Source organism: Chelonoidis abingdonii, chromosome 16 (assembly GCF_003597395.2).
Source record: "Chelonoidis abingdonii isolate Lonesome George chromosome 16, CheloAbing_2.0, whole genome shotgun sequence".
In the NCBI taxonomy this organism is placed as follows: domain Eukaryota; kingdom Metazoa; phylum Chordata; order Testudines; family Testudinidae; genus Chelonoidis; species Chelonoidis abingdonii.
The window spans coordinates 2,239,826-2,257,946 of NC_133784.1; the positions used below are offsets into that span (position 1 = coordinate 2,239,826).

Genomic DNA, 18,121 nt, shown 5'->3' on the forward strand with positions numbered 1-18,121 from the left:
GAACTGGGAGAGGATGGGGACAATGTGTGTCACTTGCCACAAACCACTACTTACATACAGATCCCTGTATCTGGAGGATCTGGTGGAAAGAGCCATGGTTCTTATGTGCCTCTGTGGGTATGCAGAGGTCTTTCAGGAGGTACATACACTCATGTCGATATTTGCCGAGTTTTACAACAAGCTAAGTAAAAAGCACTAGCGAAGTCAGTACAAACTAAAATTTCATACAATGACTTGTTTATACTGCTCTATATACTATACACTGAAATGTAAGTATAATAATTATATTCCAATTGCTTTATTTTACAAATATATGGTAATAATGAGAAAGTCAGCAATTTTTCAGGAATAGCATCCTGTGACATTTTTGTATTTTTATGTCTGATTTTGTATTCAAGTAGTTTTTAAGTGAGGTGAAACGTGGGGGTACGTGAGACTGCTGAAAGGGGTACAGTAGTCAAGAAAGGTTGAGAGCCACTGAAGTAGAGAGTACACTGCCCCAGGGGTGTCGGAGCCCCTTTCCTCCTCTTCTGAGTGAGTGGGTGTAGCCATGTTTGGAGGCTCCCCTGATCCCAGTGTTGTCTTGGAGGTACAGTTGGTCCCTAAGTTTGTAATTAGCCTTTCGTGGGCAGAACTTGGGTTGATTTCACCCTGTTGGCTTCAATGAGTAGGGCTGAAGTCAAATTAGTCCTAGAGAGCGTAATGGAGCAACAACTGTGATTCTACAGAGTCAGAAACCACTTAAAGCCATGCCAAAAATGTGTGGTAAATAAGCCTGTGCTAGTTTGTCCCATGCCAGCTTGTGAGTAACACTATGAAGATAACAGAGAGATGACAGAGAGACAAGATTGCCTCTTCAATGGAGCCTCCTTTCTCTTATGGAGCTGATTCCACCATGTTGCCTTAAGACTCTTTGCAGCAAATGATGATTTCAGGCCAACAAGAAATCCCTGTGTCTGAAGTCAGGTCACCAGACTTTTTCTCCCCCCTCAAGTACTTTTTTGCTTGCGGCAAGGAATTCTGGAATCTTAGACATCTCAATATCATCACAATGGGGACCATTCTGAGACTACTGAAAGCTGGATCTCTGTTCAGAAAGGATAGATTAATTTTCAAGAGGGTCCACAATGCAACAATTTATATCAAGAAATGAATAAGATGCTTTTAAAAAAAGCCTTCATCTGTTTGTATTGGGGAGAGGGGGAAGCAATCAGATGTGCTCTGTATCTTGAAGTACAAAATAGCGTAACGACCCGAGAGAGGCGAAGTGTGTCAGAGTGCGCTCCGCTGCCTGATGGACAGAATTTGAATGGCTCAGCTGTGTATCATAACCAGTCTACCTCTAAAAGCTAATGGAGATCCCTCTTTAACTGAAGGGATAGGTAGGACCTTCGCTCTCAGAGCAGGACGGTTATGAGCTTTACCCCGTTCTCTCATTGAAATTCCTACTGAGCAAGAATTAAAAGTAAAGCAAAAATTGAGAAGTTCTTATATGACAGTGGAGCCCCGAGTGTAACAAGGACTATAATACAGTCAGTATGTAGTGGTAGTCTTAGGGACAGTGGATTTAGAATCATGCTTTGTCTAAAAATCATGCTTTGTCAGAGTGAATGTCAGTTTGACTCTTGAATAAAATCAGTAAGGAACAGCTCAAGTTTTAAGGCAAGTTCTTAAGGCGAAGCTGGTGACACTGGAAAGATTGGGAGAGAGGTATTTTGGTGTATTGTGTTTTTTTTAAATGTCAGACTCTGATGTCAGTAGCATTGAGCAAATGGTTCTAAGAACTGCAACAATGGTTGATAATTCAATATGCAAATCATCTCAACCTTCAGAAGGGGGAAGTTATTGTTCCTGTTACTTAGTTACTGAATGGAGTTCAGTGGTTTTGGCAGTCTGCCAGTTCATAGGAAATTGAATGATAGTTGGAGTGGTTTATTTGAAATGACATCCATCCTGTAGTGCGAGTGACTCCCCACAGACTCAAAGACTCATAGGAATTGAGGAGCATGGGAACATAGAGGCCTACAACGTATTTAAACAAGCCTTGGCAAAAGCCAGCAAATGTGAACTGATTTTAGTTTATGTATTCATGTATTCAGTGCTCTGAATTAACTTCCTCCACTTGGTGTCTACCGCTGTTTCACCTCCTTTGGAAATAGAGATGACAAACACCGCTAAATGGATTAGAAGATCCGTGGAGCTTCTGTTTCTGCTGATGAAATACCTGATCTGTCACTTCCCACAGCAATACTCCATAGTGAATTAGGAGCTATTAGGAAAGGGATAGATAATACGACAAAAAATATAATAATGCCAGTATATAAATTCATGGTATACCCACACCTTGAATACTCTGTGCAGTTCTGGTCACCCCATCTCAAAAAAGACATATTAGAATTGGAAACGGTACAGAAAAAGGCAACTAAAATTATTAGGGGAATGGAATAGCTTCCAAACATCAGAGAGATTAAAAAGACTGGAACTGTTGATTATAGAAAAGAGACAACTGGGGGGGCTAGGGGCAGGGGGAGATATGATAGAGGTCTTAGAGGTCTAGAAAATCATAAATGGTGCAGAGAAAGTGAATAAGTAAGTGTTATTTACCCCTTCACATAACACAAGAAGTAGGTGTCCCCCGATGAAATTAATAGGCAGCAGGTTTAAAACTAACATAAGGAACTACTGCTTCATACAACACACAGTCATCCTGCCAGGGGATGTTGTGAAGGCCAGAAGTATAACTGGGAGATAAGTTCCTGGAGGATAGCTCCATCAATGGCAATTAGCCAATATAGTCAGGGATGCAACCCCATGCTCTGGGTGTCACTGAACTGCTGACTACCAGAAGCTGGGACTGGACAACAGGTGATGGATCCCTCGATAACTCTACTGTTCTGTTCATTCCCTCTGAAATACCTGGCACTGACCACTGTCAGAAGACAGGATACTGGCGTAGATGGACCATGGCATGGGCATTCTTATGTTCTTAATTATGGCAACTATTCCCTGCACCTCACACTTTACGGATGCTATTTTCTCTGGTCATGGAATAACATCAAGGTCACAAATCTGTACTAAATGAATAGAAGCTGGGCCTTCTTTTACTGATTCCAAGGGTATGTCTACACAGCCCGCAGCAGTGAGACGCCCAGCCTGACTCACTAAACTTGGGCTAATGGGGCTTGTGCTAGCACTCTGAGAATAGCTGTGTAGACAGTGCTTTGAAGTTGCTGCTTCGTTGACCAAGGCACGGAGGCTCGCTGCCTGGATTTATTCTAAGATGTCTTGTGTTTAAAGAGTAATATATGTCCATTACTGGAGAACTGTTGATACCCCTTCAGAACAAGTGTGTGGAGGGGGTCACAGGTGGTGTATCTGTGCAGAGCAGTCTCTTCAGCCCCAGTGTATCAGAGACATGGTCTCCCTTGTCTCTGAATATACCACCATGAATGGGATGAGGCTGAGTAAATGGCAGGGCCACTGGAGCTCTACTTCCATAGACCCAGTTTAGTGAGAATCTGTGCGAGGGAAGCACAGAAAGTTAATGACACCCATTGCAGACTATCAGCTGGCATAGTGGCTGTGGAGGGGTGAGCTGCATTCCTAAAGCCAACCCATTGGTTGGGAAGGTTGTTGGTTTTCAGACAATTCCCTCACTGGACAGCTGCATAAAACTTTGTAGTACAGACTTCGTGTGGGATTCAAGAGAACCCTTCCAAAGCCATGTACAAATCAAACAATGAGAATCATGGCTGAAAAACATGGAAGATCCCTTCTGGAAGCTATGTACACTTTCAGTCTTCTCAGCAGCTTACATTTATTTTCGTTTAGATTTTTATTGACTCAGCTCTAACAAGAATCCTCCTTTGTGATTCATCTTTCCAACTGTGATGCTAAATAGTGCTTGTCTATATTTTTTTATGATCTATAATTGACTATGGCATGAAAGTCAGTCTCCAAAGACAGGATGTGCCATAAGACTTCTCTGTAGTGTTGTTAAGACATTCTTTTGGATTGCAAGTGGCATAGAAGTTGAACAGGGTGATTTAGGACATTTAGCAGAAAAGTATCCTTTCCTGGGCAATTAAATAAAAAATATTAAACTCCTTGACAGACGGTTTTTGATGCAGGACACAGTTTATTGTTTGATTTAAGTGCTTGATAGTGTGCTTGGTGCTGTACAAAATGCAGGAAAAGATGTGATCCCTGCCCTGAGGGCTGAAGTGGGACTTTAGAGGTGCAGAGGCTTCGTACTGGCAGGGCCGCCCAGAGGATTCAGGGGGCCTGGGGCAGGGCCCGGTCTTCGGTGGCAGTTCAGCGGCGGGTCCCTCTTGGAGAGAAGGACCTGCCACTGAATTGCAGCCGAAGAATGAAGCAGCGGCAGTAGATCTGTCGCCGATCACGGCTTTTTTTTTTTTCCCCGCGGTGGTGCTTTTACTTACTGGGCGGCGCTCCGAGGCTTCGGCAGCACTTCAGCGGCGGGTCCTTCACTCGCTCCGAGTCTTCCGCTGCACTGAAGGACCCACCGCTGAAGACCCGTAGCGAGTGCAGGACCCGCCAGGGCTACCACCGAGCGGCTCGCGGGGCCCCTGCGGGGCCCGGGGCAAATTGCCCCACTTCCCTCCCCTCTGGGCAGCCCTGCGTACTGGCCTTTTGGGCAAGGCTGAATTTCTCCTATTATAGGAAAAACAGAGTCAAAACCTGTTCAGCAAAACCTACACCTGGATGACTGGTTTCTGTATCCATTTCATCTGAGCCACAAGACTATGGGGGTAAAGAAAATGTTTTTATGTAATTATTATTTTATTTCTTCAGGAAAGACAGTCTTGTGATTGAGGCTCTGGACCGGGACCCATGAGATCTGGTTCTGCCCTGAGCTTTGCCTCAAATTTTCTGTAAGATTTTGAGCAATCACTTATTTTCTCTGCCTCAGCTTCCCCTCTGCAAAGTGGGCCATTAATACTTCCTTTGTCCCATCTTTTGTCTCTCTTGTCAATTTAGATTATAAACTCCTTGGGGCAGAGACTCTTACTATGTGTACATGGCTCCCCAACAGAGTGGGCCCCCACATTCAATTATGAGGTCCTGGAAATACCGTAACGCAACTAATAACAACAAAAACACTATAAGTGAGCATGCTGCCTTACCAGCCACTTTAGAATAGCAGGTTCCCATCACCTGCAGCATACAAGCCAAGACGCTGCTCCTGCAAATGCTTATTCACATAGGAAGGTGTATATGAATTCACTGAGACTATTCACACGCATAAAGTAAGCACTTCCTGGATTGGGACTTAAATTAGACTTAACACAGCAAGGTATGGCAATAGAGAAAGTGGAGTGGAGTGGACTAAGTGTGAACGTAGACAGGATTGAGGTCTAATGGGAAGAAGTGAGTTCTGAAGAGGAATCTGAAGGAGAGTAAAGTTGCGTGGTACCCCAGAGCAAAGAGGCCATTCCGAGTGTCAGCGGTGGAGTGATGGAGGAGACCAAGGGAACATCGGTGTGCATTAACATAGCATGAGGCACAAGCCAGGCGGGAAGGGGTGGCTACAGAGATGTGGGGCCTGATTCTGATCTCACACTGATGTAAATCAGCAATATTCAGTAGGAGTTGGTATAGTAATACTAGTGTGAACCTGGTGCAAGTGAGAGGAGAATCAGGCCCACAGTGCAGGAGCGACTGAGCAGTGCAGGGCCTTGAAGAGTTTGAATATATAATGGGCCCATGTCCCCTAACAACATCTCCATCCTGATTCCATAGTGAAGCCACAGATGCCTGTTTGTTTCTTCAGTCTGTTGTAACGGATGCTGTTACAAAGGGATAAATTAGCGTCACAGACTCAGTCGTGCACTGAAGTCACTGAGGATGGAAGATCCTGAGTGCACCTGACAGGACTAGTCCTAGTCACTTCAGCGCAAGAGCCAGGATTCAAGAGAAGGGACCGAAATGAGCAGTGGGGAAAACAGACTCGCTTAAATTCAGACCACTTTGACCATTAGCCCATATGCCATGGGAATATCATATAAAGCAAATGTACATCTGTTTGCCTGATTCTGTGTGAAATCTGCCTCCGGTATGAAAGTCCCTCCAAGAGATCCATACAGGGTCTGGATCTGAGCTGAGGCTCCTCATTGGCACAGCTCAGGGGATGCAGTGGTGGCCCAAAAGGAACTCTAATTGACAGCTGCTGTCCACAGCTTCCCCTGGAGCTAATCTGGACCCCAGAATAGAAGGAGTGCGTAGTGCCACTGCCCCGCAGTATGACAATGGGCACTTGTGGGAATTCCTGGGGTAGAGGTGGGATATATGGACTATACCATTCAGAACCAAGGATTCCAGACTCGAGGTGAGCAACATTTTGATAACCAAAAGGAAAGATACTTGGAATTCAGATTTTTTTTCACCTTCTAGTTAACGACTCATGAAAAATGTGTAAACATTTTGTGTAAACATTTTGTGCAACCCAATCCTTTGTGTCCTGTGTCCCCCTCTGTGCTTAATCCACAGAGTGTGAATCTGTTACACTTCTCTGCTTGTGAGCTTGGCTGTTTGGCTTGTGCTGTGGGGACTTCCTTGTGTAACTCCGAGGAAGCTCTGGTTCAGTGCCTGTCATCAGCTCTGCACATCGAGACCGGAGTACAGTGGTGGCCCAAGAGTAACTCTAACTTATAGGAGCTGCCCACAGCTTCCCGGGAGTGTATTTATTTAGTGTTTGCATATTTGCCGAGCCAAGCAATAGCATTCCTAGTGGCCAAGTGGAGCTCTCGGAGCCCACTGCTGTATTTGGTTAGTGGGCACTCCTTGACAATGCATATCTTTGTTTGATCTGTGCTGCAGCTGCAGCTTGGATTGTCTCGAAGACCCCAATGGTGCTGGTTGGCCGCACAGAGGCCTCCTTCAGTCCAGAATCGGTAAAGAAGGCCCCGCTGTCAAAACGGGGTGGGCGAGTAGTAGGGTCGGTGACGAGGAACTGATTGGTAGCTGGTGTTAAGCACTAATCTATGTGCCACAGAGACTCCGCTGTCGCATCCTAGCATGGCAGCCTTGACCACAGTGGGTGTCGTGATGAAAGACGTGTAGCTGGTAGGCTAAAAAGGTCATTGAATAAAGGCAAGCTTGGGTTGGCCCATGACTTAATGGGCAGCCCAGAATAGATGAAGTACATAGTGCTCCAGCCACCGCCCCACAGTATATCCCTGTGACAGTAGACACAAAACAATGTTGCTTCTGGGTAAAAACCAGTTTGTTTATGAACGATAGGGGCTTTGCCTCAAATACAATTGCAAAAATGACTCATGAGAAAACTGTGTTTCATAGAAATATGTGAGACTGGAAAATTTGAAGGGACACAAAAAGAAACTGGGATGTTTCTTCTTCTTCCCTGGAAGTAAATTCTGGCTATCCAAATGTCATGGGGGTAGATCCAAGACCTTTGGGAAAACCAAATTCATTTCTATGCACATTTCTGATTTTAGGGAGCATGCCAGCGTTTCAGATTATCTCCCAACTATTCTGAACTTTGCATAATCGTCGTTGGGATACTTGGTGTTTCCCAGCTTTTTGATGTCCCCACAGAATATCCAGTGCTGTACAAGAGACAATAAACAAGCCAGTTGCTGCCCAAAGAGTTGACAAAGACCTCAATCCTCTAGTGGCATCTGTAACAGGCAACCCCTGGATCCTGAGGACACAGCCCATTTCACTGGCAGGGTTTAAGAGACAGATACAGAGAGGACACTGGGAGACTGGGAAGAAGTAGTTACTATAGTCAAATATTTTCCATCCTCATTCTAATTATTCTCAAACCATTTTTTTCCAATTTCTCCCAGCTCTGTTTAGCACTTTCTTCCTCTTTTCTGTGATAGCAACTTCTAGCACTTTCACATATTATACTGTAAGCAAAGGCACCAGCTTCCTTTGATTTGTAGATCCAGAAGAAAAGCCACATTCTCTATCCTCTTTTCCTCCTTAAAGAGAAGACAGAGATAAGCAGAAGGGGCTGGGGTTTATGCAGATATTAATTAGCATTTGAAATGAACGGATTGTGAGCAATGCAAGAGATGCCTATAGCATCGGCACCTTTGCAGAAAGCCTTTGACTTGCTTTTACCTCTGCAAGGGAATGTAATGGGTTAATTCAGCAACTGGGCATTAAATAGCTTGATTTAAAGGGGGAAAAATGACACTCTTCTCCCCTGCTTTGCTGGTTGTAAATGGTTTGCTCTGTCTTGGATCACATGGTCCATTGGCCTCCCTAGTGCTGCAGAAGCACCAGCTGCTGCTACTGCTGCTGACGAGCTGCTGGTGATCAGGGTGTTTAAGTCTGTGTGTGTCAAATGCCTTGCAGCCCTAGCCTCCAGTTTAAAGGAGGGAAACCAGAGGATGAGGCCTTGAGTCTATGGGTGGGAGTTTGGGAAACACCCTTTTCTTTCCCCACATTTCAGACACTAACCATGTCAATATGTTGTTGCCTATTTTTCAGGGAATATGGATCCTCAAAAAGAAAATCAGGTAAGAGATCAGATTCTCCATATAATGCATGGCTATGTAGAGAGATTTTTAAGAACCTTCTATGTACCTCCTGTTGCATGAAATTGTGTGGTGATTTGACTCTTTCCTGCTCAAGATGGTTGGACACAGAGGCATCAAACAGACTATAACTGTGCAGAGAGAAAACTGTCTTTATATTAAACTGCCTTTGCCTTTGAAACAAAAATGATGAGCCCCCTGTTGATTGTGCTTGCATGGATCTTTCTCCAGTCCAAGAAGGCAGCTACCTTAAATTTAAGTCCTCTTTCTGATCTATTTGTACCTGTATGTGATTCAAGCACTGTCAGGTTTCTTTATGGGGGCGTAGAGATACTATTTCTTTCAGTTTGAGCCTTCTTTTGTGGCCACCTGCCCTGCCAAGTTGCCTCCCCTAAGGGATCCTGTATTGTGCTTGAAATAGTCTTGCCTTGTGAGTACCTCAGTGTGAGGTACTCTTTGCTCCAAGCTTTGGGGTGTAGACTGGCTCAGAGGCTCTGGTTGGGGTATCTGTTTTGTATCCTAGCTTCTGTTACCTTTTGTAATTCTAATTGGATGATATAAATGACCTGAGGAAGAGCTGGAAAACTTATTTTTTGCCAACAGAAACTGGTTCAATAAAAGATATTATTTAATCTGATATAAAACCAATCCTCTTTTTCTCCCTCCCTTATATTTTTTCCAGTTTTTCAAAAGTAACTTATGGTTATGGGTTACTCAGTTTGATTGCCCTAAACTGGAAGTGGTAGGCCTGGCTTTGGTGTTTCTGAGCACCTGTGGGGAGTTCTGAGTGTGCCATACTACTGAAAATATCAACAGTAATGTATTTGAAACTAGGCACCCCAAATCAATAGCCACTTCTGAAATTGTTGGTCTGGGTGTGGCTTTTTTTCTTCAAGTGGTATTATGGTAGTTCCAAGTTCCCTAGCTACCGTGCAGATCCCATGGGAGTAAAAAAGGTCACACTCCTCTCGGAGAATGACATTGCTCGGATTGATTGGCCAGATAAATGATGAGAGATTTATGCAGCACTTCTGCAGTAAACTAATACACTAATGGGCTGCTGCCATCTGGCTCTGCTGTCCTATGGATTCACTGATAGTGCTGTGCGAAACTGCTAGCTCGTTGCCTGCACAGGCCTAGAATGGCAGTAGTATTTAGAATCCCTGCTAGGGAATGAAGTGATACCTCATGGTTACGGTGGAACCAATGAGGTGCTGGCTTGCTGTCATAAATCATAGCGTGTGTGGCAGTTTTTTATCAAAACTCTACAAAAACTATCTGCGTTATATTGTATCTGAACCTCTCCCACTCTAGAATAAAGGCTTATTACATTCAGCACCTCCAATGCCCCTCTTAGCAACAACTAACTATGTGGTTTAAGTGGGCCAGTTAACTCTCTAAACACTTTAGAAAGTAGTTTAGTAAATGGCATTGTCCCTTTATCGGTAGCCTTGGATTTCCCCCTTTTTAGTTAATGTTAGAACTGTGGTTCAGACCCTGCATTCCTAGCTCACGGGCCCATGTCTAGATCACTAGATGATATATTAAGATACAGACTTCCTTTTGTAACTCTGTTCTTTTTCAGACTTCCATAAAACATAAATGTATATGGCATTCCAGGGCATGTGGTGGCATTACGTTTTTGTTTCTCTCCCTTTCCCAACTCCCCAAAATGACATTCAGGTTAAAATTCCAGATTTAATTTTTTTTTACATGACCAATTTACTGGTCACTTTATGCTGTCACTCCACACTGTATTTTTTTTTGTAGATTGGAGGGAATTATTTTCTTTAGCCAGTCTGTTTCACTTCATGTCCTAACTCAGTGGTGTGATGTTTGGGTTGCCAGTCTTGCAAAAGAAGAATTGTTTACAATAAGCATTTCCATTGCTTGTTAACCAAGGAAATGCTTCTTTGTTCACAAGCTTGTCTTAAAAAACCTACACTTTTTTTACACTTCGGTTAAAAAAAAAAAAAAAAAGTCATAATTAAGAAGTTGTTTAAAAGCCCTCAGGAAGCCTCTGTATCAACACAGAAGGACAAACACAAGGAGTCTGGGGCAAGCATTGCTGTGCCACTTTCATTTTGTAGGGGTTAGCACTGTTGGCCATGCCTACATTATCCAGATTCAGTTCAAGTGAACACTTCTTTGTGAACTAAAGAGCAACTGCAGCTTGTGTGTTTTTGAACACTGGAAAAGGGCTGTGTCTTAAAGCCCCAATTAAAGCATGTCTGTGAACAATTAGACTTTGCAGAGGATTTGTTTTTTATTTTTAAAATGGGTCCTTGATACATCCATTAGTGGCAGAAACCAGGAGTCCTAGATTCCTAACCTTGAGGTTTCGCAGCTTAGCAGATTATTTTGTTTCTGTTCTAAATGTCACACTGACTTGCTGTGTGACCTCAAGCATGTCACTTAGGTCTGGTGCCTAACTGCCCTTGAAATCAATTGGAATTAGGCTCCTAAATATCTTTGTTTGAGGCCAGTGGCTTTCAACCTGTGGTCCACAGACCCCTGGAGATCTGCAGACTAAGATTTCCAAAGCGGTCTGCAACTCCATTTGGGTAAAAAGTTGAAAACCACTGATCTAGGCCTTATTCCTTGAGTTGCACTCCTCGGTGTGATTCTGTCATTATTTACACGCAGGAGGCGTTTGACCCCCTGCCTCAGTTTACCAGATTATACGAAGGGAATGATGATACTCCTCCTTACTAAGAATTGGGTAGGTAGTTAGAAAACCACTCTCCTTCTCCCATCCTGCCCCTTTGGGAATGGAGGCCTGGGCTGATTGCTGGGAGCTCAAAAAGGCAACAGAGCAGTAGGACCAATGTATCCTGTAACTTCAACTACCATTTCCTCCTTACCCTTCTTCAGGATGCCACAAATAAGATGCCAATGAGTTGACGCGCTCTCTCTCCTGAGTCTCTGTCAAGTCAGAGCTTTGAATTCTGTGTCCGTGTTCCACCTTCTCCCACTCTCTGTACCCAGCTCCCACCTCTTGGTACTTGTTTCCTATGTGATAACATTGCTTGTTGGCCCTTTGCTTCAATGTCTGCTATTGATTTTTGGTATACGATATTGGTTGATGCTTTTTGATGTCAGGTTTGCAATGTTCTAGGATTCCCTTTTTATTGCTATACCTTAGTTGAGGAAGTGACCCTTTTTGACAAATGTCTGTGGCCAAGGGCAGCACAAAAATGTTACATTTTCCCCTTTCCATGTGGGTGAGAGCACTGTCTGGACACCCCTCCCAGAGCCTGCTCTCTTAAGGGGTAAGAGATCTGGGTGCTCATGTGGCATCGGTTTAATGTACTGATCTGTTAGAACAAACTGGTTTAACTTTCTTGGCACTTGACATGAAATGTGTTCTTCATATTAAGAACAACAGTATGAGGTAAAATGCTCCTACAAGCCCACTCTGACATGTTGACTTAATTATAAATAAACTATGATCACCAGACTCAGTCTGAATATAGTATCCTCGAAATAACGAATAATTAAAAATAACTGGGGGGAGGGGTCTTTCGAAGGTTTTGGGTTTTTTAATAGTTTTTAGTCTCAACATTAAATCCCTTTATGAAATCAAGGAAATTTTCACTCTCAACCTTTATCCCCTCATCACTTTGAAAATACAGTTCACCAGTTTATTGGTTTTAGAGTTAAATATTATGGAACGGGGACTGAATATTCAAACTTGTGGCCACTTGAGCTAACACAACTGACCTCATGAACTGGCTAAAAGATGCACCTAATGAGAACTGTTTCGCTTGCAATTGTACCTTTAAGAAAGGATACACCGTATGACAACATTTGAACAGATAATAGGAGAGACAAATTGTTTGTTTTTATTGCACATGTGGCTGAATTCTTTTTAAGATGACAAAACTGCTTAAAAACATGCGTTTAAAAAGTAGCTCTTCCAAATAAGTGCAAAAAACAAAAATCCCTCCTTCAACATGAAGTAAAAAATATATCTAAACCGCCCTCCAGCAAAAACTGAGCAGTAAGCAAGTCTTGAGGCTTGACTGGATGGTGTGCTGTAAAAAGGCTTTTAGCCATGAATATTAACTTATGCGCAGTGTGGTCCCGCTGGAATTCTGCAACTGTTGCATTTGGAGCACTAATCCAAGTGTGGAAGACACAATAGGAATTCTATGAATGCCTTGGAAGACCACTGACTGCCTTCTTGTTTTTCAGACACATGGTCATTATTCAGACCCCAAATCACCCTAGACTTTGGGGGACGGGGGGAGAGAGAGATTGGATGAGTTCAGAACATAATGAGTTTGCCCAACTCTTAAAATTTTCAAACACTGGCTTTGTGGTGTTCTGAACTAGCATACAGCTCCTTGCACTGGCACAAGTGAACAAAGTGAGTCTTACGTTGACGCTGTCTGCTTTTTGAGCTGTGTATGTGGCTTTATCATTATTATTTGTATTATGGGAAGCACCGAGGGACCTGCATCATAGACCAGAACCCCATTGTGCTAGACACTATATAAAGACAGAACAAAAAGGCAGACCCTGCCCCAAAGAGTCCAATTACATTTGCTCCAATCCTGCCAGCAGGTCTGCGTGGATGGAATGCCACTGAAGTCATTAAGGTTCTGCACAGACCTGCCTGCATGGATCTGATTGGGAACCCCTGCTCTGGATCATGCAAACGTCATTGCACTGTGACCACCTTCTGACAACACAAATTACTACATGACCCCAGGAGTGGGGACCCAAGCCTGAGCCTGACTTTGGCCCCATCTCTCTGGGAGCGGGGATAGGCGAGGCCAAAATCAAAGCCCAACTACTTCAGGCCCAGACAGGACCTGCAACCTGAGCCCCATTGCCCAGGGCTGAAGCTCTCAGGGTTTGACTTGGACCTCAGGCAGTAGGACTTGGGCTTCTATCCTGGGTTGTGGGGCTCAGATTTTGGCTTTGGCCCCAGCAAGTCTAAGCCAGTCCTGGTGACCCCATTAAAATGGGGTTGTGACTCACTTCGGGGTCCTGACCCATAGTTTGAGAACCGCTGATCCAGACCTAAACTAGTAACCTTTGCTCTTATTTGGGATATGCATGCTATTTTGCAGCATATCGAGTGCAATAAGTTGCTTCTGAACTGTTTTGGTTGGGAGGAATTAGCTGTCACTAAACCATAGCAGCCTTGAAGGACTGTCATCAATCAGTGCCTAACGGACTCCAGTGCAGCTTCAAGGAATGGATCAGGTGGGCACATACCATGTGTTTATAATGGATGATCCCTATTGGGTCTCTCCCAAGGCCCCGTGAGGCAAAAGGGGAAGGAATTCTTTTGCACATCCAAATTTCCATATACTCAAATATATGACAGAAGCAGCTGACCTCCATTATCATTCAAACAGGCACAGGTTTTGTGCAGGTGTCCGGTTTTGGACTTTTTTCTGACTCAAAGTAAATCTAGCATTTTAAGTCTGTTTCTGGCTATTTGCACACAGGATTACATGCAGGGTTTGGATAATGTGTTAATCTAAATTGGTGCAACTTCCCATTTGTCCACTGTGAAACTGCTTAGGATGAGCCAGTATAATAAGGGTTAAAGTGATTTAAAGCATTTGTAGGGCACATCAGTTACCTTACTTACCACCATAGGAAAGAGGAGCTATTCTGTTGTGTGGTTGGCCAAAAGAAATTTGAGATTCCTAGGGTAAGATGGCCCTGTCCTTTTTCCTCTTGCTTGCCTCATGCCAGAAGCTGTTATGAGGCTTGGGCAGATCTGGTAAAAGCGTCTGGGTCCTGGCGTAATCGGAGGCTAGGGGCAAGAGAGAGCTGGCATGAACCCCCAAGATTGTTCCATAATGAAGACTCCATTTGGCCATAAAACTCTGGCTAATTCCCTGAGAGTGTAGTTGGTTAACCTGCTGCCTGCTCAGCAATTAGTTCTAGCTGTCTGGTGTGACACAGGCTCGAACGCAGGCTGTTTTTTATAGGGTTCATTTCTATCAGAGTATCATGCTTCAAGATGTCACTTACGTTAGGGGAGTCAAATATTTATGGCTGCGTCAGTCATCCAAAGTCATGTTGTGTGTTTTGAGGATAAAACTGGCAAGAAAGCAAAGTAAGTTTGTTTTTGGAAGGCAGACTGTTTTTTTAAATCTTTTCTTTAGGGTGAGATGGGTGTTGGCTGTGAATATAGCAATTTGCTTATAAATTTGTCTTGTCAGTTTCTGATGGTGTTACAATAAGGGCATTGAGACTTTAGACTTCTTTCAGTACAGATGAGCATTTCAACTGTGAAACTTATTAGTAGAATAACTCGCTATATAAACTGTATTCACAATTAGGAAATGAAAGAAACAAGTGTTTAATATCCACTCCAGCAATTTAAGACTATCCATGTGTAAGAACTTCTGATGTGAATTTAAAAAACTTAATTTAAATCATGAGTGTTCTAAATTGTCACCATTAAAAAATTTGTCATGTTTCAGAGTGGTAGCTGTGTTAGTCTAGATCAGCAAAAAGAATGAAGAGTAGTTGTGGCACCTTAAAGACTAACCCACTTGAGCATAAGCTTTCCATGGGCTACAGCTCACCTCATCTCTCACACACACACACACACACACACACACACCTGACACACACACACACACACACACACACCTGACACACACACACCTGCCAGACTGAGGGGGTGGGGGAAGGAAGCTCAGGGCCTCTGCTTCCAGCAGGGTGGTGCAGTAGGGGCTTCTACCGGCTGGGGGGAGTGTCTCTGGATCCCACAGGGCATATCTGCCAGGGTTTGGGGCTTCAGCAGGAGTGAGGCTGAACCCCCAAGCCCTGTCAGATGTGCCCCAGCTCTCAGCCATCTGAAGATTGTTGTCTGTGGCTCAACAAGTCAGTAAGTTTTGGCCACCCCAGTATACGTGTTCTATGGACTTAGTCTAACCTCTGTTTCTCAACTGGCACTTGCTGTTAGTCACGTGCTGACAGTTAAGCACTAGTTCCACTAGAATTGAGGGTTTCTCAATTGATGGAAACTCTCTCATCTCAGGATATCTTCCTGTTAGGGGTAATCAGTATAACTTCCATGGAGAAACTTTTATCCATTCCACTCTCACACACCCCTTCTCTGCATCTTCTGTTCTGTTAAAATCTCTCTTTAGCGAAAGGTTTATTTTCTTGACTCCTGTTTGAATTGTTCTCTTTGAGGGCTTTGGGTGATGGTACAATGAATATGATGGTAGTAGGCTAACATTTCTGTGCTTAGTCCTTCATCACTGTTACAGACCAAAGTTCCACAAAGGGACAGAGATGTGGGGTCTGAGTGAAGTTGTCCTAGAGTCCATACCTAGGAGCGGCATGCAGTCGGGATCAAGGTTTTGTTACACTGGAGCTCCTCCTTTGCCTCATGCAGTGGAAACCTGTTTATTTAGAGCTGAAGTAGAAAGAGTCTAGCCCTAGCTTGCTATCCTTGTGATCTTTATATGGGAATAATCAGTTCGTAGAGATGGAATCTCAGTATAAACTGATGCCCACCTTCCTTTGTTCTTATGGGTGCTGCTCCCTTGGTAGTGCTAGCCCTGTTCAAGATCCTTAGAACTATTATTAGTAGGATTATCTCATCATAGTTCATTGTTAAACAGATCGATCATTGAGAGCTGTCCCAGTTAGGATGACAATAAAGGTGTAGGCTAACACTTACTAAATAGTATCTTAGGTTTCTCTAAAGAGCCCCATCTGAAAGCTTTTTTTATTAGGGTGGATGAAACACAGATAATTAAGTCTTCCCTGGGTCTGGGAATACCGAAATGTACTAAATCCCATCAGGATGGAGAGCCCTACCAGTGAATACCTCTAGACTAGGAATCCTCTGCATTTAAGAGGTAGATGTTTGTTTCAGTTTTCCTTTGTAAATGTGAGTCTCAATTTTTGACCTATCAACTAAAATCTGACATGGGAGGAGAAAGAGGGAGTTAGTTTTAAAAGTGAAGGCCAAGTCTACACTAGGAAATTAGGTTGGTATAATCCCTTGAACAATGTGTATGAAAAATCCACTTCCCGAGCGACGCAGTTAAACTGACCTAACCCCAGTGTAGACAGTGCTAAATCAATAAGAGAATTTTCTCGCCTGTATAGTTACCACCTCTTGGAGGTGGAGTACTTATGCCAATTGGAAAAGCTCTTCCATCAGCATAGATAATTTCTTCCCTGTAGTGCTAAAGCTGCAGCATTTGAAGTCTAGACCTGCCTTCTGTTTAGCTCTGCTAGTCACCCTCCTTTTGCTGTCTCGCTCTCCCCTCCCCTATTTGGGGGTGGAGGGGAACCTCTCTCATTGAAGAGGAGTTTCACCTTTTCAGCCTGAATTTGAGAATTGAAACAGCAAAAACAGAAAATGTTTTGTAGGCTGTTGAAATCTGCTTGAGGATGGGTCAGTGTCCTGGACCATGTAGCTCTGGCTTCGTTTTAATCTCTCCAAGGCTTCTGCAGTCTGTGACATGGATCTCCGCAGCCTGAAGCACATGCTCACCTTTGTCTCCATAAATCACTTGTGCACAATGACTGCCTGTCTTCCCTATGTTGTGGGAAAGCAAGGTAGAAAGAGAGGGTGGGCTGGAATTCATGGTGTGCCATTTGGTCTGGGTTGGTGAGGGTAGATGAGCTGCTCAGTCTTGTCAAATGGAATTTCCTAACTTGTTCTTTAATTGTTGATCTGACTTGTGACACTAATTTTGAATGTGAAGAAATAATTTATCCTAGGATTAGCTCCTTGGCTGTGTATCCATTGTAATCACTACATGGAATTAAAAACAAAATCCAGCGGGTGCTGCCAGAATATTTTTGTCCAAGTGTTTTTCTTTAATTGCTTGCCTCCCCCACTATTTTTAAAATAATGAGAAGGGATTTGAAAATGTGCACAACCAGTGCCAGATAAAACAGCTACATACAAAAACTAGTTGAGATGCTGCCTGGTGCTACAAGATAGTGATTGCCAATGGGACTTGAGGGTGCTTGGCCCATCTCAGCATCTATTGGCATCAAACACGGAGGCTCGGATCTCAGCTGGATTTAGGTGCTTAACTTCCACTGAAATAGCAAGAGTTTTTTTTATGCACCCTGTCAGTCCAATACTTTTGAGAGTCTGTCTAAGACCTTTGTTAATAACAGACAATTTTTTGATCTTGGAGAACTTTTAACAGAATAGGATCATTACTAAACTGGTGAACTTGAACACACAAACTCAACTTGTTCTTCCAGTTTCTGGTGTAGCTGTCCTGGCCAGGGTGGATCCTCTATAGAACAATGCTCAAACATTGTCTTCAGGCCCTTGGTTTCAAATCCTGCAATACAGACTTTCTGAGGAGTATAGTGAGTGACCCTCCTTCCACAATTTACAGTGAGTGCCCTGCTATGTCTGAGTCTGCAATGTTGGAGCATTGTGGCTTTCGGTGGAAGAATTTTGGGCAGGCTATTCAGTCTTAGTGCACTCTGTGTGTGATTTGTGTTATTACTGTTCAGTAGAGATGTGGATCTACTTAAGCAAACTGACAGATTCAGAGTCCTGTCTGCAGTAATTTGGTGCAGGGAAACTGATCCTTCTCGTATACCAGATTTTAAACTACTTG

General features: G+C 43.6%; 1 protein-coding gene across 6 annotated transcripts in view; it reads left to right on the top strand.

Moving 5' to 3' along the window:
* Window positions 1-18,121, top strand: part of SH3PXD2A (SH3 and PX domains 2A) — a 395,650-nt gene that overhangs the window by 252,850 nt on the left and 124,679 nt on the right. For 5 of the 6 annotated variants that reach the window (XM_032786083.2, XM_032786085.2, XM_032786084.2 and 2 more), the window contains one exon: window positions 8,485-8,513. In XM_032786083.2, the coding sequence (XP_032641974.1) occupies window positions 8,485-8,513 (29 nt within the window). Of the gene's footprint in view, window positions 1-8,306; window positions 8,514-18,121 lie in introns of those variants that run through there. The other variant, XM_075072791.1, reaches the window with a different exon arrangement.